The sequence below is a fragment of the Eptatretus burgeri genome, chromosome 2 (genome assembly GCF_056783735.1).
Source record: "Eptatretus burgeri isolate ZD-2024b chromosome 2, Ebu_testis_v1, whole genome shotgun sequence".
Classification (NCBI taxonomy): Eukaryota; Metazoa; Chordata; class Myxini; order Myxiniformes; family Myxinidae; genus Eptatretus; species Eptatretus burgeri.
The window spans coordinates 158373291-158398322 of NC_140962.1; the positions used below are offsets into that span (position 1 = coordinate 158373291).

Consider the following 25032-nt stretch of genomic DNA (forward strand, 5'->3'; position numbering starts at 1 on the left):
TGTTGTTCTGCAGAAATTCATATACAAACAGAGGCACGCACAAAGAAAACTGCCACTGTTATTTTTAGCCTTCGTCTTTTACTCGTGTATAGCAACACGGAAGCACATAGATCAGAGCCGAGCATAATAGTTGTCTTTGGAAAAACGGAAGTACATTAGTGAAAGCCGAGTGTAATAGTTGTCTCTGGCAGCACGGAAGCTACTCATTCATCATAGTGGATGATAATAGTTATCATGGTCGACACTGGGAGCTGTACATGACATCACAGAAGCACATTCGTGAGAGCGAATCGTGATAGTTGTGCATTGTTGCACGGAAGCACATTCGTCAGAGCGGTTTGTAATATTTGTGTCTGGCAACAAGGAATCACATTCGCCATGGAAGTGTGAAGATGTCATGTGTTTTAACTTTTAGTCAGCGCCTTCTTCACCACTGGATTCAAATATTGTTCTTGGATTTTCACAAGTTTCTTCGGCCATACGTGCACATGCTTCTGTGCATGGCATGTGGTTGGTTCTGCATGTGCAGTCGGCTCGGCGACATAGAGACTTCTTGCAGTGACAGACAGTCAGCTCCGGAAGACCCCGTGGTGCTGGATCTTTGGTCGTGAGCACAGGCTGCAGGGCCCCATCCTGAATTTTCCAGCCATGTCCAGCTGCTGGTGGAAGGCTCTGTGTCGGCTCCAATGCTCTCTTCCATACATAGACCTGGTAATTTCCTCGCTTCATATGTTGCTGTGAGCTGTCGAATGTTGGGGGGGGGGGATTTTCATTTCTTTGTCCCTTTTGACAGAAGTGCCAGTATCTCACATTGTTCACTTTCCTCCCAGCCCCCTTGGATGTTGAGTACATTGCACATATGAAGGTTTCGCATGCTTCTGAAGTGCTGTTGCTGAGCTCGGGTTCTTCTCCAAGCTGTCCCAGACTGGTCTGATGCTCTTTACTGTCAAGTAAGACATTGAAACCCTTTTTCTTGCGGAGTCCTGAGAGTGCACTGTTTGAATCGCACCCAGTGAGTGCGTGGAAGCCGAGTAAAGCATTACACAGCTCAGGTCCTAGTTTGTGTGCCAAGCTGTGGATAGGAATATACCTAGCTTTATCCTTGATTCCAGTCCGAAACCACAGCTCCCAACACTGGAATTTTCTGTAGTGTGTGGTGCAGAGGACAGCCACATCTGTGTCAAGTGATTGAATCACAATCCTGTTGCGATAATGAGAGGCATGTTTTGCATGTAGCAATGTTCGTGTGTCTGCCTCTTCATGATCTGACTTGAGGTGAACTAGTTCTTCGCAGTCCCCTCTGATGACGAGCACAGACTTCTGCGGCTTCTTGAAACCACCACCGATGATTAGGTGTTGACCATCAAGCAGAGTGTCTACCCCCATGTGGCATCATGTGTCTGCCAAGAAGGCACACAAGTTGACTTTGTTTGATACATTTCCAATGTATTTGATCCACTGCTTTGGAATAGGAGTGGCTGGCCCTTGGATTGTCACCTCTAAGGCTGCAGATGTTCCTCGTTTCTCTCGCTCCCCAGCTTTGATTGAGAGGCTGGAGTACCGGTCGAAGACAACATCAACCCGCTGACAACCATTCCGACGTAGAGGGGCAGTAACCAGGCTGTAATACTTGAATGCCATTTCACCGAAGTTTGCAGCACCAGCGGACTTTGTCATCTGTACCAGCGCCATTGCGTCGACGATGTGGGCCGTAGACATCTGGCTGGTTGTGACTTGTGGCAGTTTTGGATGGACATTTACCTTCTTCTCTAACTCAGCAATGAGTATGCTCTTGTTTGTCTTCCTCAAGCTGCCATCGTAATGGGCCAGGGATAATGGCCTGTAGAATTTTAATGATACCACAATTTGAAACCACATACTACCTGGAGGTGTTCTATAGGGTCTATTCTACCACTCTGTCAAGTCAAACCTTTTCTGTAGGGAGTGTTGAACGATTTCATTTTTTTCAGGTCCTTGCTCCTGCACTATGAGTTGTTTTCTTGGGATGAGTTCCTGTGCACTTCCTGCACTGCATTTGACCTCACCACCCACATCCATGTTTCAGGGTTGAGATGGAAGAGAGAAATGTTGAAGGCGGAAGGGAATGAACTTGTGAAGAAGATAAACTCGTTCGTTGTCGAAGAAATTCCAGAATCGGTCAAAGTTTGGAGATCATGTGATGATGGACCAGTCTTGACTGGAGAGTTGATGTGAAACAAACCAATCAACTTTACCTCATTGTGATACAAGATTACACCTTGGGGGACTTGGTTTAAATCTCTCTTCTGATTGGTTAACGAATTTGAATTCGTACCTGTGTGTAAGACTCTCGCAGTACAAACATGAATCTTTTGAACAATGTTGCATTGCATCATGGGAACCCAAATCATAATATTATCACTTTAAACGTTAATGGTAACTTAACACCAACTAACAAGTTACCGAGAAAGTTTGACTGTTTTGATAAATCTAATTTACGACGATTGAAAGATATTTCTTGATGATTTCCAACTGAGTTTCTTCAACCAAATCGAGACACAAATCGAGTTGATTAAAACTGGAATCTTCTTCTTCTCCTCATCCCTTAAAAAGGGGTGAGGTCTGATGGCACCACGCTTCTGTCCTGCCTTGATTACGGTACTCCTCCACCTCCATCTGTCCTCAACCAACCCTCTCCACTTTCCAACCACCCCGACCTTTTTTTGGTCGGGTAAAAAAAAATCCACATTTACACATTTAACCTTAAAAATATTTCATACACATTGACACAAACATGACAGCACACCAAGTTACATCAGATATTCCTTGCAAATTCTTCCGAGATTCCAACATCAGAGGTCGCAAGACGCCACTCACATGTCCGTCCAATCAATATCGCACATGCCTGGTGTTGGCTTCATGGTTACGGTGGTGGGCTTGGGATCCGAGTGTCCTGAGTTCAAATTCTGCTCAACTGTTGAATGATTAGCAGGTGGGGTTGACTCTGCCTGTCAACCTTCTGAGGTCGGCAAAATGAGCCCCAGCTTCCGGGTTTCCTGTGTTGGAGTGGCGACCTGTCCAGAATTGTGCCCAATAGCCCAGGAAACTGCTGAGAAAGCACCAACGGTCTGCACAGAGTATGGTCCCAATGGATGGAATATCGCACCATCTGTCATGTTTGTATAAAAATCCCATTCCGTGCCCCCTCTGTCATGTTTATATGAAAATCCCATTCCGTGCCCCCTCTGCCATGTTTAAATGAAAATCCCATTCCGTGCCCCCTCTGCCATGTTTATATAAAAATCCAATTCTGCGCCACTCTACCATGTTTATATGAAAATCCCATTCCGTTTCCCCTCTGCCATGTTTAAATGAAAATCCCATTCCGTGCCCCCTCTGCCATGTTTATATAAAAATCCAATTCTGTGCCACTCTACCATGTTTATATGAAAATTCCATTCCTTGCCCCCTCTGCCATGTTGAAATTAAAATCCCATTCCGTGCCCCCTCTGCCATGTTTATATTAAAATCCCATTCCGTACCCCCTCTGCCATGTTTATATTAAAATCCCATTCCGTGCCCCCCTCTGCCATGTTTATATTAAAATCCCATTCCGTGCCCCCTCTGCCATGTTGATATTAAAATCCCATTCCAGGCCCCCTCTGCCATGTTTATATTCTCATCCCATTCCAGGCCCCCTCTGCCATGTTAATATTAAAATCCCATTCTGTGCTCCCTCTGCCATGTTTATATTAAAATCCCATTCCAGGTCCCCTTTGCCATGTTTATGTTAAGATCCCATTCCGTGCCCCCTCTGCCATGTTTGCATGAAAATCCCATTCCATGCCCCCTCTGCCATGTTTATATTAAAATCCCATTCCGTGCCCCCTCTGCCATGTTTATATTTAAAATCCCATTCCGTGCCCCCTCTGCCATGTTTATACCTCACCCCCTCTGTTCCGTCCCCATTTCCCCCCACCCCTCGCTATTCCATCTCCATTTCCCCCCACCCCTCCCCATTCCGTCCCCATTTCCCTCCACCCTCCCCCATTCCGTCCCCATTTCCCCCACCGCTCCCCGTTCCATCCCCATTTCCCCCAACCCCTCCCAGTTCCATCCCCCATTTCCCCCTACCCCTCCGCATTCCATCTCCATTTCCCCCACCCCTCCCCATTCCGTCCCCATTTCCCCCCTAACCCTCCCCATTCTGTCCCCATTTCCACCCACCCCTACCCAGTCCGTCCCCATTTCCCCCACCCTTCCCCATTCCGTCCCCATTTCCCCCCACCCCTCCCCGTTCCATCCCCATTTCCCCCACCCCTCCCCATTCCGTCCCCATTTCCCAACACCCCTCCCCATTCCATCCCCATTTCCCCCACCCCTCCCCTACCCCTCCCCATTCCGTCGCCATTTGCCCGACCCCTCCCCATTTCCCCCTCCCCCACCCCTCCCTATTTCCCCCCTCCCCACCCCTCCCCATTCCGTCCCCATTTCCCCCCCACCACTCCCCATTCGTCCCCATTTCCCCCACCCCTCCCCATTCCGTCCCCATTTTCCTCCACCCCTCCCCGTTCCATCCCCATTTCCCACACACCCCTCCCCATCCCCCCCCCGTTAATATAACTCGAACCTGTTCATTGAGATGTTTTATTTATTTATCTCTCTTTTCTCCAAACTTGTTCCCACGATCCAGGGGACGATGTCTCACGGAAAGGGGGTTTGTACAATTATCGGTCACGTGACCTTCAACCTGTTCATTTTCAGGTTATTTAATTATCTCTTAACCTTTAACAAAGATCCTTCTACGAGAACTCGTTTATCTAGAACTTTCTACTGATGTTTCTTTGTTTCACTCCTTGGAGTTTTTATCTCTTCACAGGTTATATCGATGTGACCTGAGCACCAAGTCTGGGCCCATCCTGAGGGACCTGAAGAACATCAACAACTTGGAGAGTCTTGAGTGAGTCCTGAACTGTTGTTGAGGTTTTTGTTCTTCTTCTTGTTCTGTTTCCCTGAACACGGATTAGTGAATTCCCATCACAGGTTTATAAATAAACTCCATGTTTAATTTCCTGTAAACTCCCTTTTCCTCGTGCTCTGTTCGCGCGTTTTTGGAGTAGTGCGGCCTGTTATTTACACCACTCTTTAATTTACCTTCACGAGTGTTTGTAATTTCACGATTCGAGTGTGTGAGTGATGCTGTGATTTAATTTACACTCTGAACACCATGAACACGTGATCGTTATAAGAGATGATGTGGGATACATAGATTTCCTCCCTCTCGCTCGTTTTCCGCCTTCCCGTCCCTCAGTTCCTGGAAACCCTCCTTCTTCACTCCGTCCGTTTGGTCACGTGTTCACCATTTTGTGTGTGAATTGTTCCTCTGTAATAAGTGTGACCTTTGTAATCACGAGTGCGGGCCGTAGGGGCGTGCCAGTATGTGCAGCTTCGTGCTTGCAGTATCAGGTCCCCAGCATCAATTGTGACGTCACATCAAACGAAGAAGAAGAATTGTGACACCCCCCCTCTCGCCCCCCCTCTCTCCCCCCTAATCTGTCCCCCCTCCTCTGTCCTCCCTGCTCTGTCCCCCTCCTATCTCGCCCCCCTCTCTCCCTCCCCTCTCTTGCCCCCCCTCTCGCCCTTCTCCTCTCCCCCCTTCCTCTCTCGCCCTCTCTCTGTAAATGTATTCACAAATGTCTACCAAGCACAACAATTAATTCCAACCTTGGGAAAAAAAACAGCTTTCAAACCCTTGGGAAACAGCTGTTTCCCTTGGGAAAATTCAATCCTTGGGATTAATTAATAATTTAAATAATAATAATCAAACCTTGGGATTAAATAATTAAATAAATTAATAATTAAATAACAATCAAACCTTGGGATTAATTAATTAATTAATTCAAACCTTGGGAAAAAACAGCTTTGAAACCTTGGGAAACACTTGTGAACAGCTGAAATGGATGAGGAAGTACGATATCAAACTTTGAAAAGGCACATAATCAGGTCCCCAGTGTCGATTGTGACGTCATACCAAACGAAGAAGAAAAAGAATTGTGACGTCAATCGTGCAAAAAAATAAATAAATAAATAAACATTAATTGTGACGTCATTTGTGAAGTCATAGCACCATGTCCTGTCATTGGTTGACAGATAAATGGCCGAAACTTGGGAACCGCTCGTCCGATCGATATCAAACCTTGAAAAGGCACATCCGCGCGGCCCCGGCAATTTCCCTGGCAAGTTTCAATCCGATTGGACCGGTGGTCGTCCGGTTCTTAATAATTTGGGAAGAAATAGCATGATAAGTTGAGAAGGTGGAACGACAGCTTCAGCTGCCATCTATACACCTTTTCAACACTGAAAAAGCAATGAAATGGCCGTAACTTGGGAACTGCTCGTCCGATCGATATCAAACCTCGAAAAGGCACATCCGGGGTCCCCGGCAATTTCCCTGCCAAGTTTCAATCAGATCGGACCGGCGGTCGTCGAGAAACGGCGGTCGCAGACAGACAGACACACACACACACACACACACACACACACACACACACACACACACACACACACACACACACACACACACACACACACAATCTCGAATACATATACAAATTACATATTTACAATCACACATACATACACGCATGTACTAATGCACACACATACAAATTATAAATTGAAAGTCACACACACAAACACAAGTTAATGTCCTCACACATTAAAATCAACAGAAACAAATACACACACACACATTTCTGGAATTATAGATAGATGAATGGAAAGCGTCCGTGGTGTCGCGAGGTTGGTCGTGTGAACACAAGACAGAGGAAGGTCATCAGTGTTGAAGTTAAAATGGATGTTTTCGGACGGGATGAAAGAGATGATCGTACAGCTGATATGAAGGTGAAGTGAAGACGTTTAACGTTAGTTGTTGGTGGTTTTGGAACTTCCGGAAGAGTAACAACTACCACAACATCAGAATGACCGGAGAGGATGCTGCTGCCCACACCGAGACCGCCGAGAAGGTTCCATGATGGAGGAAGTTGGATATTCTCCAAAAGAAATGTTCAACATTGATGAGACGGGTCTGTTTTGGAAGAGGACGTCACGTGGTAGGTACATTTCTCGTGAGGAGAAGATCACACCTGGGGGGGTTAAAGGAGAGAAAGATCGCTTCACGCTGATGTTGGGAGGAGATGCTGAAGGTGATTGTACATTGAAACCGTTCATGGTTTACCATTCAGAAAATCCCAGGGATATGAAGGGATATGTTAAAAAATGTCTGCCTGTCCATCGGTATTCAAATACCAAGGGCTGGATAACAGGTATTCTGTGTGTAACAGGATTAAGTGGAGCTCGACCAAATCACGACAGGGATGGGAAATGGCGGGCCAGGAACTACTTTATTACACTCTACATATCAATACGCAAGGTTGTAAATTCACCACAAGTAAAATGTTTTGTGAATATTTTATCTCCCAGTTTGTTACTGAGTTGAAGGAATATTGTGAGAAGGAGAATTTGAGTTTTATAATTCTCATCCTCCTCGATAATGCCCCAACTCATCCAACATCCATCCAGGACTAAACATGGAGATTGTGTTTCTTCCACTCAACCACGACATCTCTCATTGAACCCATGGACCAGGGAGTTATTGATACTGTTGTGGTTGACCAAATTCGCAAACCACCATTCAGGTCCCTTAGGTGAGATATCTCTGTAAGTATATGTGTAGTTAGGCCCAAACCCGTTGTTTAGAGGGAATAAATGTCATTCATGCGGGCTGCGACCCTTTTAGATAGCCGTTTTTCTTTTACTATCTTTATTTTGGACCAGCCGCCATTACTACCACCACCAACCACGTCTCAACAGCCATCACACAACAACCACCAACCACAACGCCGCTTCACAACAACAGCCACGACCTTTACCATCACAACTCGCCACCATCGCATCACCACCATTCTTGCGCCACTTGTGGGCACCGATACTGGACTCGTGCAGGGCGCGCACCGAGCAGCGTGTTCAGAAACATCACAGACTTTCCGAAGAAAACGGATCAAAAACGACTCACGCCCACTTCTGTTCCGTCCTATCGGTGAGCGTGGGGCGATTTGGCCCCGCCTCCAGGGCGTTGGAGTGTGGTCGCTATATGCAAATTCATGGATCAAAAAGCATTCACGCCCACTTTTCCTCGGTCCAATGGGGAGCCAGTTAGAGGTGAAGGGTCGGAGGTAAAGGGTCGAAGGTGAAGGAGCGAGGCTACAGGGGATATAAACGGCTGCATTCGTCAGTCAAGGCAGTTGAGTTGGGAGTTCGCGGAGCCAGTGAAGAGTTGGGACGAGTCAAGAGAGGAGACGGAGAGGGCGATCGGACGAAGCTGTGGAGAGGCGGCGGCGGCGAAGGCGGTTGAGGGGGTGCTCGCGTCGGATTCGGGGAACTGCGGAGGGAGAGGCCGGCGGCGCGACCGAGGTCGTGGTGGAGACGCTCGTCGCGGGACCCGAGACAGGGAGATATCCTCCATCCCCCGAGCATCAACAACCCCCCTCCTGTTTCCCCCCGTGCTGAGATAGTGCGACAAGGGGGCCCCTTTCCCACCCCCTACCAGACACTGTCCGCGAGGCCCGCGGAGTTGGGGCGCCACCGCCACTTTGCGTCTCATCATCAGACGGGTAGGCCCGACGCGGTCTCGGCCCCAGGCCCGCCTACCCCCCTTATCCTTGAGGGTGGTCCTTTTCTTTTGCTTTGAGTGTATGTGTTGTCGGCGCCGTCTGTGAAGTAAAATTCTATAAGTGTTTCCGTGTGCTCGGTAGTCGGATAGCTCTGCATTGTCTTCTTCTTTTATATTTGCTTTTTGTGTAATATTGTGTTTCTTTCTCTATTACATTTGCTTTTGGTGTAATTGTATATGTGTGCTTTCCGTTCATCGCGAAATAAATGTGCTTATTGTTGAACTGTTTTCCCGCTTCGCTTCGTCTTTTCCTCTATTGAATCTCCATCTTACTTCACGTAAAGGGTTGGTCGTGGGCTAAAACGCCCGATAATTAATCGAACCGTCGGGGCCGACGATAACACCGCTCGGTTATCCCGATAGTACGGAACGGGTCGCTTAAAGTGGCCCGTGTCCGAAGTCGACCTGCGGCGAGGTGCGATCGCCCGGTCTACCCTCCATGTGGGTACTTAGGTAGGTCGAATTTGGCGAGCAACCCTATCCCACGCGGGGGGCCGATTGGCACGATCGTGGTGAGGCCGAAAGGTCCACCCGTGACTAGTTCCCGGCGATAGTCCGAGAGGGTCACGACTGGATTGTCCATCCGGTGGGCGACGTGCCGCGATTCGAGTTACGTGGCCGTTCGCACGCCGGCGGGTCGAATCCCCAACACTGGAGTCAGGAGTGGGATATAAACTCATCGCCCTCCTCGCGGCACTGGTATCGGAGAACGGGAAAACGGGCTCTCCTGTCTCCAGCTAAATTCACGGGAATCGGCCCAGGGGTGAGAGAAGCGACCCCCGATTCCCTCCAAATTACGAGCGAGCTAAATTAACCCTTCACGAGAAATAAGATGGCGTCTCAAGGCGAGCGGGAGCCGGGGGTATTAGAAATGGATGTAGAATGTGTAGAATCCATGGCTCAGGATGAAATCCCCGTGCAGGAAATGTTGGTTGTACAGGAAAACGAACTCGCCCAACTGAACCCAGAGCCTGAAATAGGTGCGGCAGCGGCCGCGGTGTATGACACCTCCCATCCCCCTCTCCACCAAAACTCTTCCCCGATCCCTGCCGAAACGGCTCACCCAAGCGCACCCGACATGGCCCAGCTATTCACCATGCTGGCAGAAATGAAAGGAATGAACAAACAAATGAACGAAAAGATGGATGCGAATGCACAGGAAATGAACGGAATGGAAACAAACATGAAGGAAGAAACTAAAAAGCTGCGGGGTGAGACGCAGAACATGGGCCGTTGCCTGCAGGCAGGCATGAAGGCCGTTAGCAGGGAGCTTAAAATGGCGACTCCACGTGTGGGAGCGAACGAGCTGGGAGGGGGTCCAACGGCTGACAGGCCCGCGGTGGAGGCGGGTAAGGACTAAATAATTCGGGGGCCGTGTTGGGCGAGGGTCGTGACAGAAAAAGTGATGGTAACCGAGAGGGACAAACTAATTGGGGTGACGGAGACGTGCACGAGGGAGATAACAAGGGAAGAGACGGAAATGATAGTTGAGACAAGGGAGGTCAAGGGTGAAGAGGTGACTGAGTTGGCAGAGACACGGGAGATGGGAACGATAGAGGGAAGACTACACGATGAAGACGGGGTAAGTGACGCACACACACACACGGAGGTAGTGGAGGATAATGGGGGTGAGCTGGTGGACTGGGTGGAGGCCCGGTGCGAGCAGCGGGATAGCCTCCTCCAGGAACGAGAGGAGGGAGTATGCCCCCTTGAAGCGAGTCACGACCAGGTGAGTTCGGTCGTGCTTTGCGAGGTCGAGGGGAGGAGTGCTGTGGACAGGTGCACGGAGAGCTTGGGGGGTATAGAGGCCCCGGAGACCCTTGTGGGGACACGAATCCCCAGTGTGGTTGTCCCTGTGTGTGTGGTGCAAGGTGTGAGTACGTCCCCGTGTGTGGAAGCGACCCCGTGTGTGAGTGGTGTGGTGGCGATTGTGCCGGAGTACGTGCTTCTCAGCACGCCGTGTGTAAAAGGGGCACCGCAAGTGAAAGAGCCCGTGTGTGTGAGTGAGGAACGGTGTATGAGTGAGGCACCGCGGGTGAGTGCCCCCGCGTGTGTGAGTGAGGCACGGTGTGTGAATGAGGCACCGCAGGTGAGTGCCCCCCGCGTGTGTGAGTGGTGTGGTTTGTGTGAGGGAAATGGCACGAGTGAGTGAAAGGCCGCGAGTGCGTGGAGCCATGTGTGCGAGGGAGGTAGCATGCGTGAGTGAACGGCCGAGTGCAAGGGAGACCGTGTGTGTGAGAGAGCGGTATGTAAGGGAGATGTCGGTGGGCATGTGTGAACATGCAGCCGCGTCTCCCGGGGTGAATGTAATGGAATGGAGTGTGAGCGTCGTAACACGCAGGTGTGCGTGGGTCGAATGGCGACGACGACGGCGACAGAAGAAAGAAAGCCGAGTAGCGGCTGTAGTTGTTTCGGGGACCGTGCCGGGTTCACCCAGCAGTGAGCACGAGGTCCGTGCTGTGCAACGCACGAGGCCCCCACGTGCTCGCTTGCGAGAGTGAAGTTCCGGTCCGGAAACGCACGCGGTGGATTTGCAGATCCCGCGGACGGACAAAGTTTAGGCAGGGTAATGGATTTGGACCGGACGGGTTCTCCACGCGATCGTGTGTGTTAAGCTCCAACGGGCAAAGCACATGTGTTCGCGTGGGGAATTCCTCGAGACGTGGGGCTTGTGTTTTTTTATGCGCACGGTGACGTCATGGCTGCACGCGGGGTTGGAATCCGGCAGGAGGGGTATCCCTGCCGGATGGTACCGTCCAAGGAGGGACGAGGTACACGTGCAGCTGCATGACGTCACGGGCAGGTGCAAAGTGTGCGAGCTGTGAGTTGCCGCGCTGGTGATGCGCATGTAAAAAAAAAAAAAAAAAAAAAAAAAAAAAAAAGCAAGCCTCACTTTCGGGTGCACAGGATTCCTGGGCAAGGGGTGGAAGACCCCCTTGCCAGGGCACAGGATGGAAACTAGTTAGGGGGAAGGGTTAGCTTAGCTAGACCGACTTCATGGGGCAGGGGGTAAGTCCTCATGGAGTCCGTGGAGTGGATGAGTTAGAGGGATTGCAGCCAGATTTAGGTTGGGAAAGTTATTTTGGGACATTTGAGAACAGTGACAGACAGTGAATGTGTAGAGGGGACGTAGTTTAGCTACGTAGTGTTAAAAGGAACGTGCTATAGTGTAAGGGATGACGTGGGAGCACGAGTTAGTTCGGGGAGGTAGTTAGAAGGATGGCAGAGTTCAGCGGTGTGTGTTGAAGAGTTGTGAGGTGAGTACATGATGAGTGAGTGAGGCCAGCGGGTCTGTGTGTATGGAGCGAATGGGGAATGCATGGTGCGATGAGTGATTGGGGGGAGGAGTGACTCCCGCCCAAGGGACCCCGGGGTCAGAGTAAAGTGAGTTAGCTGGGTTAGTCAAATTGAAAAATGGAGGTCGTTTTGTTGTTGGTGGGAGTGTAGGCTCGAAACCCATTTGGAGGGGTGCAGGAGCCCTGTTGACGGGCTGGGAGCGTGGCTGCGAAAAGTGAGTATCGCTGAGTGGGTACCCCGGGCACCAGGCTAGTCGGCCGTGGTAGGCCAAGGGCCCATGGGGGGCCGGGATAGCGTAGTGGGCACGGGTGCGCCTGCTTGGTGCGGGGGCCCGGGGCGCCATTAGCCGCGTGGGCAGTGTTGTGGGCACGGGTGACCCTCGGAAAGGGGCCTGGGAAGCCAGCCTGCCACGTGTGCGTTTCAGGGGAGGCGCCATGGGGGGCACTCCCCGGTGTTAGGGAGCTGGTAGGCTCGGAGGCAGTGTAGTGCCCGGGGGTGCCATCGTCGGAGAATCGGCAGAGGGTCATGCCTGCCAAAGGGAGCCACGTGTCCCAGCCATGAGACCGTGTGAGGGCACGGAGAGAAAATTGGGGGGCGAGGCCCGAAATTGTGAGGACGCCAACACAGGCGACGGGAATCTGGGTTGTTAGAACCAATAGTTTAAGCGAGAGGCGCTTGTTGAAAGCCCCGGGGTAGTTTAACAGTTAATGGTTAGGGTAGAATAGGAAGTGTACCCCTCCGCACCATCCATCCCCTCGCTCTCGTTGTGGGCCGCTGGACCCACTTTGGGTTAGATCGCTGAACTCTGGGGAGGCCATTCTGAGGCTTCGTTGGGCCTCGACACAGGACGCTAGCTCTCCCTTATTCCCCTCCGGGAAGGGAACGTAGGGGTTGGGAGTAGGCTAGGTGACAGGATAGGTTAGCCGAACAAGGACAGTACAGGGGGTTAGGGGACGATTTATAGTGGGGAAGTAAAAAAATAAAAAAAATAAGTTGGGGCTAAATTGGGGTTTGACAAATTAAGGGAGTGGGTATAGACAGTGACAGGCAAAGGCGATAGGTTGGGAGGGAGACCGGAGGGTAGGTCCGAGCCCGCCTTCCGAGTGGCCAGCACCACCGCACTCCCTCCACCAACCTCCACTGAACGACAAAGGCTGGCCAGCTTCATCTGCTGGCTGCGTTGCTGCAAGGCAAAGGCCGGCCCACTTCATCGGCAGCTGTTGTTTTGCTGTAAGGCCTGTGCCATCGGCTGGCCGTGTTTTGCTTCAAGGCCTGTGCCGGCCACTTCATCTGCTGGCTGTGTTGCTGCAAGGCCTGTGCCGGCCGGATCGTCTGCAGCTGTGGTACTTCAAGGCCTGTGCCGGCCAGTTCGTCTGCCGGCTGTGTTTGCCTGCTGCCTTTGCCATGCCATGCCCACCGCCCCTGTTCATCAGCCCCCGTTCAATTTTGCTTTGCCCCCCCCCCTGTTCATTTCCATGTGCGCCGGGATCATCATAAAAGCAACAGTTTGCAAGCTGCAAGAACTGCCCTGTTGGCAGCTACAACACGGGCCTGCAGTGGCGGCCCGTGCACCGTGTTTGCGTTCAGTTCAAACCATTCATCCATCCATTCGTTGTGTTCATTGCGTGTGCCACTTGAGCTGGCACGGAGACTACGTTTGTGCAGCCCATGCACCGTTGTGGTTCACTGCGTTCAGTTCAAAAGGGAAGGCCTTGGACTGCGTGTGAGCAGCCGGCCACGTTCCCTGTCACCTGCATTGTTTGAGTCAGAGACTGCATGCGAGCAGCCTGGCTCCCTGCTAACTGCTTTCTTTTTGCAGAGTTCAGTGATCCTGGGCCATGGTTTAGTGTAAAATTTGTAAGTTAAGGTTAAGATGTACTGTAAATATGAGTGCGCCCCCGGCATGTCTGTCCTAGCGCCGGCAATTTTATTTAAGTCGTCCATGTGAGTGAGTTTGTTTAGGTAGTTACTCAGCCCTCAGGTTATTTATTTTGGGGACACGAATACCATGAATGTCGCACTCAGGGATCCGTAGGTAAAATGTACTAGGGGAAAACTACACATGATGGCACACGAAAATTTGACGACTCGGGACGAGTCTGTAAAAAGGGGAGGGGGTAGTGTTGTGGTTGACCAAATTCGCAAACCACCATTCAGGTCCCTTAGGTGAGATATCTCTGTAAGTATATGTGTAGTTAGGCCCAAACCCGTTGTTTAGAGGGAATAAATGTCATTCATGCGGGCTGCGACCCTTTTAGATAGCCGTTTTTCTTTTACTATCTTTATTTTGGACCATCCGCCATTACTACCACCACCAACCACGTCTCAACAGCCATCACACAACAACCACCAACCACAACGCCGCTTCACAACAACAGCCACGACCTTTACCGTCACAACTCGCCACCATCGCATCACCACCATTCTTGCGCCACTTGTGGGCACCGATACTGGACTCGTGCAGGGCGCGCACCGAGCAGCGTGTTCAGAAACATCACAGACTTTCCGAAGAAAACGGATCAAAAACGACTCGCGCCCACTTCTGTTCCGTCCTATCGGTGAGCATGGGGCGATTTGGCCACGCCTCCGGGGCGTTGGAGTGTGGTCGCTATATGCAAATTCATGGATCAAAAAGCATTCACGCCCACTTTTCCTCGGTCCAATGGGGAGCCAGTTAGAGGTGAAGGGTCGGAGGTAAAGGGTCGAAGGTGAAGGAGCGAGGCTACAGGGGATATAAACGGCTGCGTTCGTCAGTCAAGGCAGTTGAGTTGGGAGTTCGCGGAGCCAGTGAAGAGTTGGGACGAGTCAAGAGAGGAGACGGAGAGGGCAATCGGACGAAGCTGTGGAGAGGCGGCGGCGGCGAAGGCGGTTGAGGGGGTGCTCGCGTCGGATTCGGGGAACTGTGGAGGGAGAGGCCGGCGGCGCGACCGAGGTCGTGGTGGAGACGCTCGTCGCGGGACCCGAGACAGGGAGATATCCTCCATCCCCCGAGCATCAACAACCCCCCTCCTGTTTCCCCCCGCGCTGAGATAGTGCGACAAGGGGGCCCCTTTCCCACCCCCTACCAGACACTGTCCGCGAGGCCCGCGGAGTTGGGGCGCCACCGCCACTTTGCGTCTCATCATCAGACGGGTAGGCCCGACGCGGTCTCGGCCCCAGGCCCGCCTACCCCCCTCATCCTTGAGGGTGGTCCTTTTCTTTTGCTTTGAGTGTATGTGTTGTCGGCGCCGTCTGTGAAGTAAAATTGTATAAGTGTTGCCGTGTGCTCGGTAGTCGGATAGCTCTGCATTGTCTTCTTCTTTTATATTTGCTTTTTGTGTAATATTGTGTTTCTTCTTCTATTACATTTGCTTTTGGTGTAATTGTATATGTGTGCTTTCTGTTCATCGCGAAATAAATGTGCTTATTGTTGAACTGTTTTCCCGCTTCGCTTCGTCTTTTCCTCCATTGAATCTCCATCTTACTTCACGTAAAGGGTTGGTCGTGGGCTAAAACGCCCGATAATTAATCGAACCGTCGGGGCCGACGATAACACCGCTCGGTTATCCCGATAGTACGGAACGGGTCGCTTAAAGTGGCCCGTGTCCGAAGTCGACCTGCGGCGAGGTGCGATCGCCCGGTCTACCCTCCGTGTGGGTACTTAGGTAGGTCGAATTTGGCGAGCAACCCTATCCCACGCGGGGGGCCGATTGGCACGATCGTGGTGAGGCCGAAAGGTCCACCCGTGACTAGTTCCCGGCGTTAGTCGGAGAGGGTCACGACTGGATTGTCCGTCCGGTGGGCGACGTGCCGCGATTCGAGTTACGTGGCCGTTCACACGCCGGCGGGCGCGAATCCCCAACAATACATTCAAGTGTGTTATCTCACAATAACATTTATAAACCTGGTGGAATCAACTGATAATAAGATTATTGTAAAGGAATTCTGGAAGGTCTTTACCATAAGGGATGTTCCATGTGATGTTGAGGAGTCATGGAGGGAAATCACCCGTTCCTCCATGAATGGAGTATGGGGGAAAGTTTCCCCTCAATGTGTTCACGGCTTCAAGGGTTTCAACGTGAATAATGATTTGTCCAAAGCACGACGTAACATCTTCAAAATGGCCAACACTGTCGGATTTGATGAGGTGGAGGAGGATGATGTGGAGGAGTTGCTGGACTCGTACCTGGAGGAGCTCTCAACATCACTATCTTCGTCAAGGTCACGTGACACAGATGATCTCCCTCCTCTATAACTCCTCCACCTCCTTCCCCTCAACACTTCCACAAACAACAACACATCAGCAGCACCAGGTAACAAAGTGTTAGAACCCCTTTATTTAATTTTTCTATTTTTAGTTGTTTATTAAATACAACAGCACACGGTAGTGTTTACACAATGTTCATTGTTTATATCTTCAACATTACAATTTAAATAAAATAATCCAGTCATCGTAAAAATAGAACAATAACAATGAGGACTGATGCAGCACTACCCAGAACCTGCACCTGTGACATGATTTATTTTGGCGAAATTAGTTTAAATTTACACTTTTTTCATTTACACGAATGTCTTCAAGAACATAACTATGGTGTAAAGCAAGAGGTTCCTGTAATTGGTTCAACATTTCATGGAAACAAATCAAACACTTCCTGTGTTCATACAATTATATAATTATTTATGGAGAGGGATGTGGTGAGGGTGATGTTGAAACATCGAGGTGTGTTAACCACCGTGGGAAAACAACTTAACCACCGTGGGAAGACAATTTAATCAACATGAGAAAACAATTTAACCACCGTGGGTTAAACAATTTAACCAACCTGGGAAAACAATTTAACCACCGTGGGTTAAACAATTTAACCAACCTGGGAAAACAATTTATCCACCATGGGAAAACAATTTATCCACCATGGGAAAAAACTGTCTGAAGTAAGGAGAATGTGTCGTTTTGATGATTCACCTATCCTACGGAGTAAAAGAGGGGTGAATGTCCAAAACGTCAGTTTGTCTTTTCTTCTCCCCTGTGGTGAACAAACCTCGATCAACGTCCTGTTCATTCCATCTATTTTATTATGACGTCATTTTGATTAATAAATCAAATCTATTCATTAATTTCAATTTCCTTCATTCACACTTTTATTTTATTACTATCAGAGCCGACTCGTCGCTTCGCTGACGGACCAATTTGTCATCGTATTTGCCGTGACGGACCAAGTAGTCATCATATTTGTCGTGATGGACCAATTAGTCATCGTCTTTGCCCTCACGATCCAATAAGTCATCGTATTTGCCGTGACGGTCCAATTCATCATCGTATTTTTGCCGTGATGGACGAATTAGTCATCGTATTTGCCGTGACGGACCAATTAGTCATCGTATTTGCCGTGACGGACCAATTAGTCATCATATTTGCCGTGACGGTCCAATTCGTCATCTTATTTGCCGTGATGGACCAATTAGTCATCGTATTTGCCATGACGGACCAATTTGTCATCGTATTTGCCGTGATGGACCAATTGTCATCGTATTTGCTGTGACGGTCCAATTCGTCATTGTATTTGCCGTGATGGACCAATTAGTCATCGTATTTGCCGTGTCGGACCAAGTGGTCATCGTAATTGCCGTGACGGACCAATTAGTCATCGTATTTGCCGTGACAGACCAATTCGTCATCGTGTTTGCCGTGACGGACCAATTAGTCATTGTATTTGCCAAAAACTTTGGATGAGAAGGAGAAAGAAAGGAAGACAAATTTACCCATGCATCGAGTGCTTCATCCCCTTACCCCTCACCCTCCCCCTCGCTGTCCTCACGTCCTCACTCGATGAAGGAAAGAATAATAGAGGGGGAGCAGTTCCATCACAAAAGGAATGAAACACGAATAATATCGATATGAACCGAACAAACAAGGGTGTGGGGGTGAGAACGATGCGAAAGGGGGTAAACCAAAGATGCGAAAGAGCGGAACAACCAACAGCAAAGGAAGCTCCCAGCTCAACAAAACCACACAGCCGCCATGACGCCACACCCAGCTCACAGACTGCCAGTTTGGGGCGAGACAGAGAAAGAGAGAGACAGACTTTTGACTTATGAAGTCCTTTTATTAACACAAAATATAAAAAAAATTAAAATAATTACATCAACCATTGGTGCATAAAAGCAATGAAACAAAATTACAAAATTACAATTTAACAAATAAGAATAAAAGGAGGAGAAGGAGGAAGAAAGAATAAAATAAATAAAGAAAGAAGAGAACATTAACTTTGTACATTAACCCACAGCACACTACAAAAGTAGTATGAGTTGCTTCTGACGAACCTCACAAATTCCTTCCTGGCCTCAAGCATTCGTGAACTCATCGAGATTTTTACGATCTTGGGAGAAAGACAATTCAAGTTTTATTCCCGCTGACACGAGAGCAGTAAAGATAAACATGATGTCACATTGCCCGATGGGTTTTCAATTTAATTTTTCTCTCCTTGTGAGATATATTGCCAGCTTGCCAGTTGATATAAAAAATCTAAAAATACATTTTCCTGATGAGGTTTGGCATGAAAACCAAAAATAAAGTAACACAAAGAAAACACAACATTCATTTTGTGTGATACAAAATTAAACCAATTAAATTAGGGAACCAATCACACACAATTAATAAAGGCATGGAAAACGTCTTCTGTACATTTACAAAATGGGAAACACGTAGATGGAGGAGAGGATTTACTTGTTCGCCTCTTGGAAAGGACTATCCAGTGAATCAACCTCCACTGGAGATCACCGGACGTTTTAGTTAAGAACTTGTTGTTCATAGAGTCCCATACAGTTTCAGAGGGGGGTCCGGCAGGCATCAGTCTCTTCCACCGGGTTACTCCGTTCAATGGTGTATCACCGAGCAGTAATTTGACACAAGACTTGTAAAGTTCTTTGCTGGTTGCCTTTTAAAAAGGAGGTTTAACCCCATTCTCATGGGGTGTAAGTTGTGAGGAATAAACTGTTTGATTAATTGGGGAAAAGCTCACTCATTAAAGAATGATTCATGTTCCTGGGCCCAAACTAATCCCAGTCAGAACCCTATCCATGTGACCTCTCTCAATTCTTCACCAATCACTCTTCTCGAGCCTGTTCCTGTGAGGTCGGCTATTTCCTGTGCAGATTTCCACCAAGAATGTGAAACATGTCGGAGGTTCCGTACTTTTGTCATGCCCGCTGATATAAAATGTTGGCAGAAGTCCCGACTTCTGGGGATACTAGTGAAGAGAAGATGATAGAACAAAAGTTCTTGAGCGAACATCTTCGTTACATCGGTGTCTTGCTGGTGGCACACTGAAAGGACTCTGCCTGGCATTCAATAGACTCTGATATAAATCACAGAGAGGATATGTGTGAACACATGGAAGCATGATGAGAAAACATTCACGGCCATATCCGAGCCCACCGCTTGCTGCAGAATGTGAGAAGCCAGGAGATTGTTTGGTAATTGCTATTCAGATTGCAATTTTTTTTTCACAGAGCATAGCCGAACGGTCATGATCTGGCTCCTCATGTCGACCATACCCTGACCATCTTCGACCAATGGACGGCATATAATGGTTGGTCTTAACCAGTGACGCCTCCCCAGAAGAAGTCCAACAGTTGCTTTTGTACTCCGTTTAACAAAACTTCCAGTGGTTGCAGGCAAATAACCCTGTGCCACAAAAAGGAGGCAATTAAATTGTTAATGACCAGGACCCGTCCTCTATACGAAAGGTGAGGCTGGGCTCTCTTCCACCTCCTCAATCTTTTTTGCACCCATTCAGCAACACCATCGCAGTTTTTCTGGCCGTATTGTGGAGACCCCAGAAAACCTCCAAGATATTTATCACCTTCATCGACCCATTTTACCTTTGGATGAAGATGTACTGGTGGGATTCGTGTCATTCCAGGGAGATTGCTTCTTACACAGGGAAACCATAGATAAAGCTTTTATTTTTTTCCAGTTCCACTTTCAAGATGAAGCTGAACAAAACAAGTCGAAACACCTGACAAGAGCGGCAATGTCATTGTCATCCTTTTCAACCACTGAGACATCTTCCGCATCTCCTGATAAAATAACTGAAGGGAACTCAGGAGATATAACCACTCCAGTGAGGGTCTTCCTGAGTAACACGAGAAGTGGTTCTAACACAAGGGTGAATAATAAGCCCGAGACTGGGCAGCCTTGCCTTCTCCCTCTGTACCTGCATGGGGGAAACAAGCTCATTGGTTACCTTAACCATACTGGATATATTATTATATAATAAGGCAATGTAAGTCCTGAAATTAGTCCCGAATCCATAAACTTCCAACACATGATACAGAAAGCCATTGTCCATACTGTCAAAAACCTTTTCAAACTCAAGAAAAATTAAACCAAAGTCAATCTGTACACAATTACCCTCCATCAAGTCTCTTATGATAAAAATGTTATCATATCGAGATATGTCCGGGATACAATAACTCTGATCAGGATGAACCAGGTCACCGATTACTTTTGTTAGTCGATTTGCCAAGGATTTGGAAAGAATTTCAGAATCAGTGCAGAGCAAAGAGACAGGTGTCCAATTCTTCATGTGTCGCAAGTCACCAGCCTTTGGAAGGAGGGACATTACCGCTCTTCTCAGGCTTGGAGGCAGTTCTCCATGCAACAAAGTCGATTCCAAGACATTAATCAGTTCTGGGCCGAACAGGCCCCAAAATTCCACACAAAATTCAGCCGGCATGCCACCAATTCCTGGAGCACTTCGTGAGTCCATTCCAGCTAAGACTTGGGTTAACACCTCCAGTGTAATAGGTGAGTCCAACTCTCGACGCTGGGGCTCAGTTAGAGAGGAGAGGTGAGAGGACAATTGTTTCATAATTTCAACACAAACAATTTGTTTTGGAAAGAGATTGGAGAAGAAATCCTTAACACACAACCTTATGTCACTGGGATTAACAACAACAACTCTGTTGGAGTCATCAACAGAAAATATAGTATTGGGTGATTTACTGGAGGAATCTAACCAAAAGAAAGATTTACTAGGGGTATCTAATACCTTTAAGTTTTAAACCCTCAGTCTGAGTAACAACCCAGCTGCTTTCTCTTGGATTAACTCTCATAACTGAGTCTTCTTTTCTCGTAATAATTGATCATTTCCTTCATTATTACTTCTCGCCAGTTTATTTTCTCGGTGTATAATGTCAGCTTCTTAACAAGCCATTGTTATATTCTTAACATTTGTAGTGTTTGCCCTGAACTGCTGACAAAACACCCTAATCTGGGTTTTTGTATTGTCCGACCATAAATCCACTGAAGAAAAAGAGGGTTTTCTTAGGATTTGGTTCGTCCAGAAAACTCGGAAACTTCTTGAAATGGATCATCTTCTGGAAGATTGGTATCCAATTTCCAATATGCACTTCAACGTATTGATTGAGGGGAAAAAACAACCCCGTGGTTACTCAGTCATGATCTGAGAATATAGATGGAGAGAAATCTGGAGAGACCACATTGTTCCTAAAGTGAGTTTATTTACCATCGGTCAAGTCTGGTCAAGGAAAACCTCCCTCTGGTGAGACGGCTCCACGTAAACTGGGATTCATAGGGGTAAAGTACCCTCCATACATCGAACAAACCAACCCGAGAAAAGAAAAGCGATAAATCACTAAAACATTCGGGATGATGTTCTGGTGTGTTCCTATCCATTCCGGGTTCAAAGGTACAGTTAAAATAACCTCCAATACAAACACAGAGACTTAAATCAACCACCTGAAAGTGATTAATCACAGACACGAATAAATCTCTCCGTTCTGTGCTCCCACTCGGACTCGGTACATCCACATTAAATAATACACCCAGCGGGTTTGACGGTCAGCTCGGATACCAAACTTGATGTAACTGAGTGTTAATCATCCTTTGTGACCACGGAAAGTGAAAACAGAATTTAAATTAAATTTATAATAAACCCCTAAGGCCACTCGAAGTAAAAATCTCCATATTCTGGGAATCATTCCCAACATCATAAAACAATTTTCAAACCCGTGTTTATATCCGTGAAATAAACACTGCAAGTGTGTGTATTTAATGGTGTATCCAGGAAAGAGCCGGACCCCAAATAAATAGGACTCTCGGACCACGGACAAGATCAATCACTCGCTGTCTGCACGTCTGTGCGGCGTCACGTGACCAGCAGCTCGCCGTCCGATGAAATACCCGAAATAACAAAATCTTAAAACGTCCGTTTTTCACCAGAATTCTTTCACATCCTTGTAGAACACATCTACAAACAATCTAATATATAAATATTAATCTCACAGACGATCCGAATCAGCAGTCCTTCAGGAGGACACGTTACGAGGTGAAGCAGTGAACCGAAAGCATGTGGTGTCCCTTCCAGAGTGTCACGGTTATTTGAATTCAATATATTTTCCTCATGAAAAGTTTGTTTCTGAGCGGATTTGCACGAAAATTATCTTCAATAAACGTGTAGATCCACCAGAAGGTCCAAAAAGTGAAAACAGAAATCAACTAGAACTTAAGACATCCTCGTTATTTGTCATGGAAACGGATGGAAGGCCATGGAAGGTTCCCCTCGCTTCAATCCATTCCACACAGACCGAGGATATAAACATTCAGTTTTCACCAAACTTGATGTAACCGAGTGTTAATCACCCTTCGTGACGATGAAAAGTGAAAACAGAATTTAACTTTCTCTTGTGTGTTTCCATCATTTCCATGGAGGTCGTGATGCTCAGTGGGAGTTGAAATGTTGGTTTCACACTCTTGTGGAGCCTTATCTGTCGATTCAAGAGGAGATCACGGAGTAATATTTCAAATTTGCATCGGTGAAGGGGGCACTGAAGAGGGACGTGTTAAACACTGTCTGATCGTTCATAGTACTTAGTGATGGTAACAGTTCATTTGGGGGTTTAACACTTTCTTTAACATCACTAACTATTTCACCAAAACAACAATTTATATTCTCAGAAATAATCTGCAAACTTTGTGATGTATTTTCCTCAACTCCAGGACCGACTTCACGATCTTTTTTCCCAATGCAGGTAGAAACATGAGGAACACATTGAGGTGTATTTTCAGCGACACTGTCCTTCTCCAATACCACCTTCTTCACACAACCGAGAGAAACACTAACAGCTGATACTCTCCGTTTATTTGAAGCAATAATAGGATCCACGATCATTGCTTCACCACATGACGAATCATCAGGAGTAGTCGACAAGTTTGGATTTACCTCATTTACCGTAACGGGAAGTGAAATACTATCGTTCTCCACACCGAGTACCGGGATAGCGATTTCAAACTACCCCCTCCTTCATCCGACCCCCTCTTTCATCCGACCCCCTCCTTCATCTTACCCACTCTTTCATCCTACCCCCTCCTTCATCCGACCCCCTCCTTCATCCTACCCCTCCTTCATCCGACCCCCTCCTTCATCCGACCCCTCCTTCATCCGACGTCCTCCTTCATCCTACCCCTCCTTCATCCTACCCCTCCTTCATCCTACCCCCTCCTTCATCCTACCCCCTCCTTCATCCTACCCCCTCCTTCATCCTACCCCCTACGATTTCAGATTACTCCCCTCAAAACATTTATTTATATATTTTTAGATCCTCGTGGAGGATCTCCAAGTCTTACTCACGTTGTTGTTCTTCATCTTCTTCTTGTGGACTTTTTTGTTTCAGACCCTTCACTTTTCATTGAAACTTCCTGAAACTTGGCATACAAATGTAAAAATTCCCTGCGCAGACAGTAACCATCTCCGATTTAAAAAAATTCCTCCTGGAAAAAAAGTTATGACGTCAAAATATCTCCACGAATGGAAATCGCCTCAAAAATTATCTCCGAAACTCGGCAAGCTTTTTGAATTCTGTTTGAGGGAATCGAACAGGGCATTAGCAGAGATTAATTAACGCACATATGGTACGTCACTATGACGTCATATCAATTTTTATGACGTCATTCCTATTTTTTGACATTTTTTGTTTCACAACTCAGAGTTTTCATCGGATCTTCGTGAACTTGCCATATATATCCAGAAAGCCCACGCGCAGGCACTAACTATCTCCGATTTTGGAAATTCTTCCTATGAAAAAAAGTTGACGTCATAATATCACCGCTAATGGAAATCGCCTGTACCATTATCTCCGAAACTAGGCAAGCTGTTTGAATTTTGTTTGTAGGAATCAAGCCGGGCATGAGCACAGATAATTTATCGCAAACCTGATACATCACTATGAAGTCATATTCGTTTTATAACGTCATCATTAAGAGGACGAGGATCTTAGCTCATTTGAGCTTGTTATTTCCAAAAAATAGTGATTTAATTGACATTGAAAACTAATTGAGAAAAGCCATTGACCACATGAAAGTCTTCAAAGAGTTTGCAATGAATTTTGATTTTATTATGAATGATTTTATTTTAATATTGTTATTAATTGAAATCAATATTTCTCATATTTATAGTTTTTGCCGTATTTTTATGATATCCTTCTTCCATATAGTTGATACAAATAGACATACTGGTATATCTTTTTAACCAACTCAGACTATATTTACAATTATGGTAACAACACAATAAAATCAATGTATAAGAAAGGCAATGAAAACAGCTTACACATGACCACTTGTGCAAGGTGGGGATATCTGAAGCCACAAAAGTCAGGCCACCACACAACTCCTTGCCCAGATATCTATTTTTCCATCTGACAAGCCGCCTGTAGCTGGTATATTTGTATTGTCCGCACAAAGGAAATAATAGCAATAGCTCTTTGAGATGGAGCTGTGGTTTTACTACAATTAACATTTTTGTTGCATTTTTTATGTTTCCAGACTTTGAGACGAGCTTTCAATCTTGTATGTTTGACGTGTTCTATTCAATAAACGTATCATGAGTTGTGGGTATAAGAATTTATCATTTCAGCGAAATCAGGGAGGGGGGTAATATGAAATCGGGTTCAGGCTACCCCCGGGGGTAACTTGAAAGGGGGGTAGCTTGAAGTCTTTACACCAGGGTATTGTTATCATTCGTCTC

At 47.4% G+C, this 25032-nt stretch overlaps 1 protein-coding gene across 26 annotated transcripts in view; it reads left to right on the top strand.

The window, feature by feature from the left end:
* LOC147033690 (NACHT, LRR and PYD domains-containing protein 12-like) overlaps positions 1 to 25032 on the top strand; it is a 1146930-nt gene that overhangs the window by 491639 nt on the left and 630259 nt on the right. For 21 of the 26 annotated variants that reach the window (XM_085871777.1, XM_085871800.1, XM_085871784.1 and 18 more), the window contains one exon: positions 4859 to 4939. The exons of the other annotated variants lie outside the window; for them this stretch is intronic. In XM_085871777.1, coding sequence (XP_085727903.1) covers positions 4859 to 4939 — 81 coding nt within the window. The remainder of the gene's footprint in view (positions 1 to 4858; positions 4940 to 25032) is intronic. 26 annotated transcript variants of the gene reach the window in all.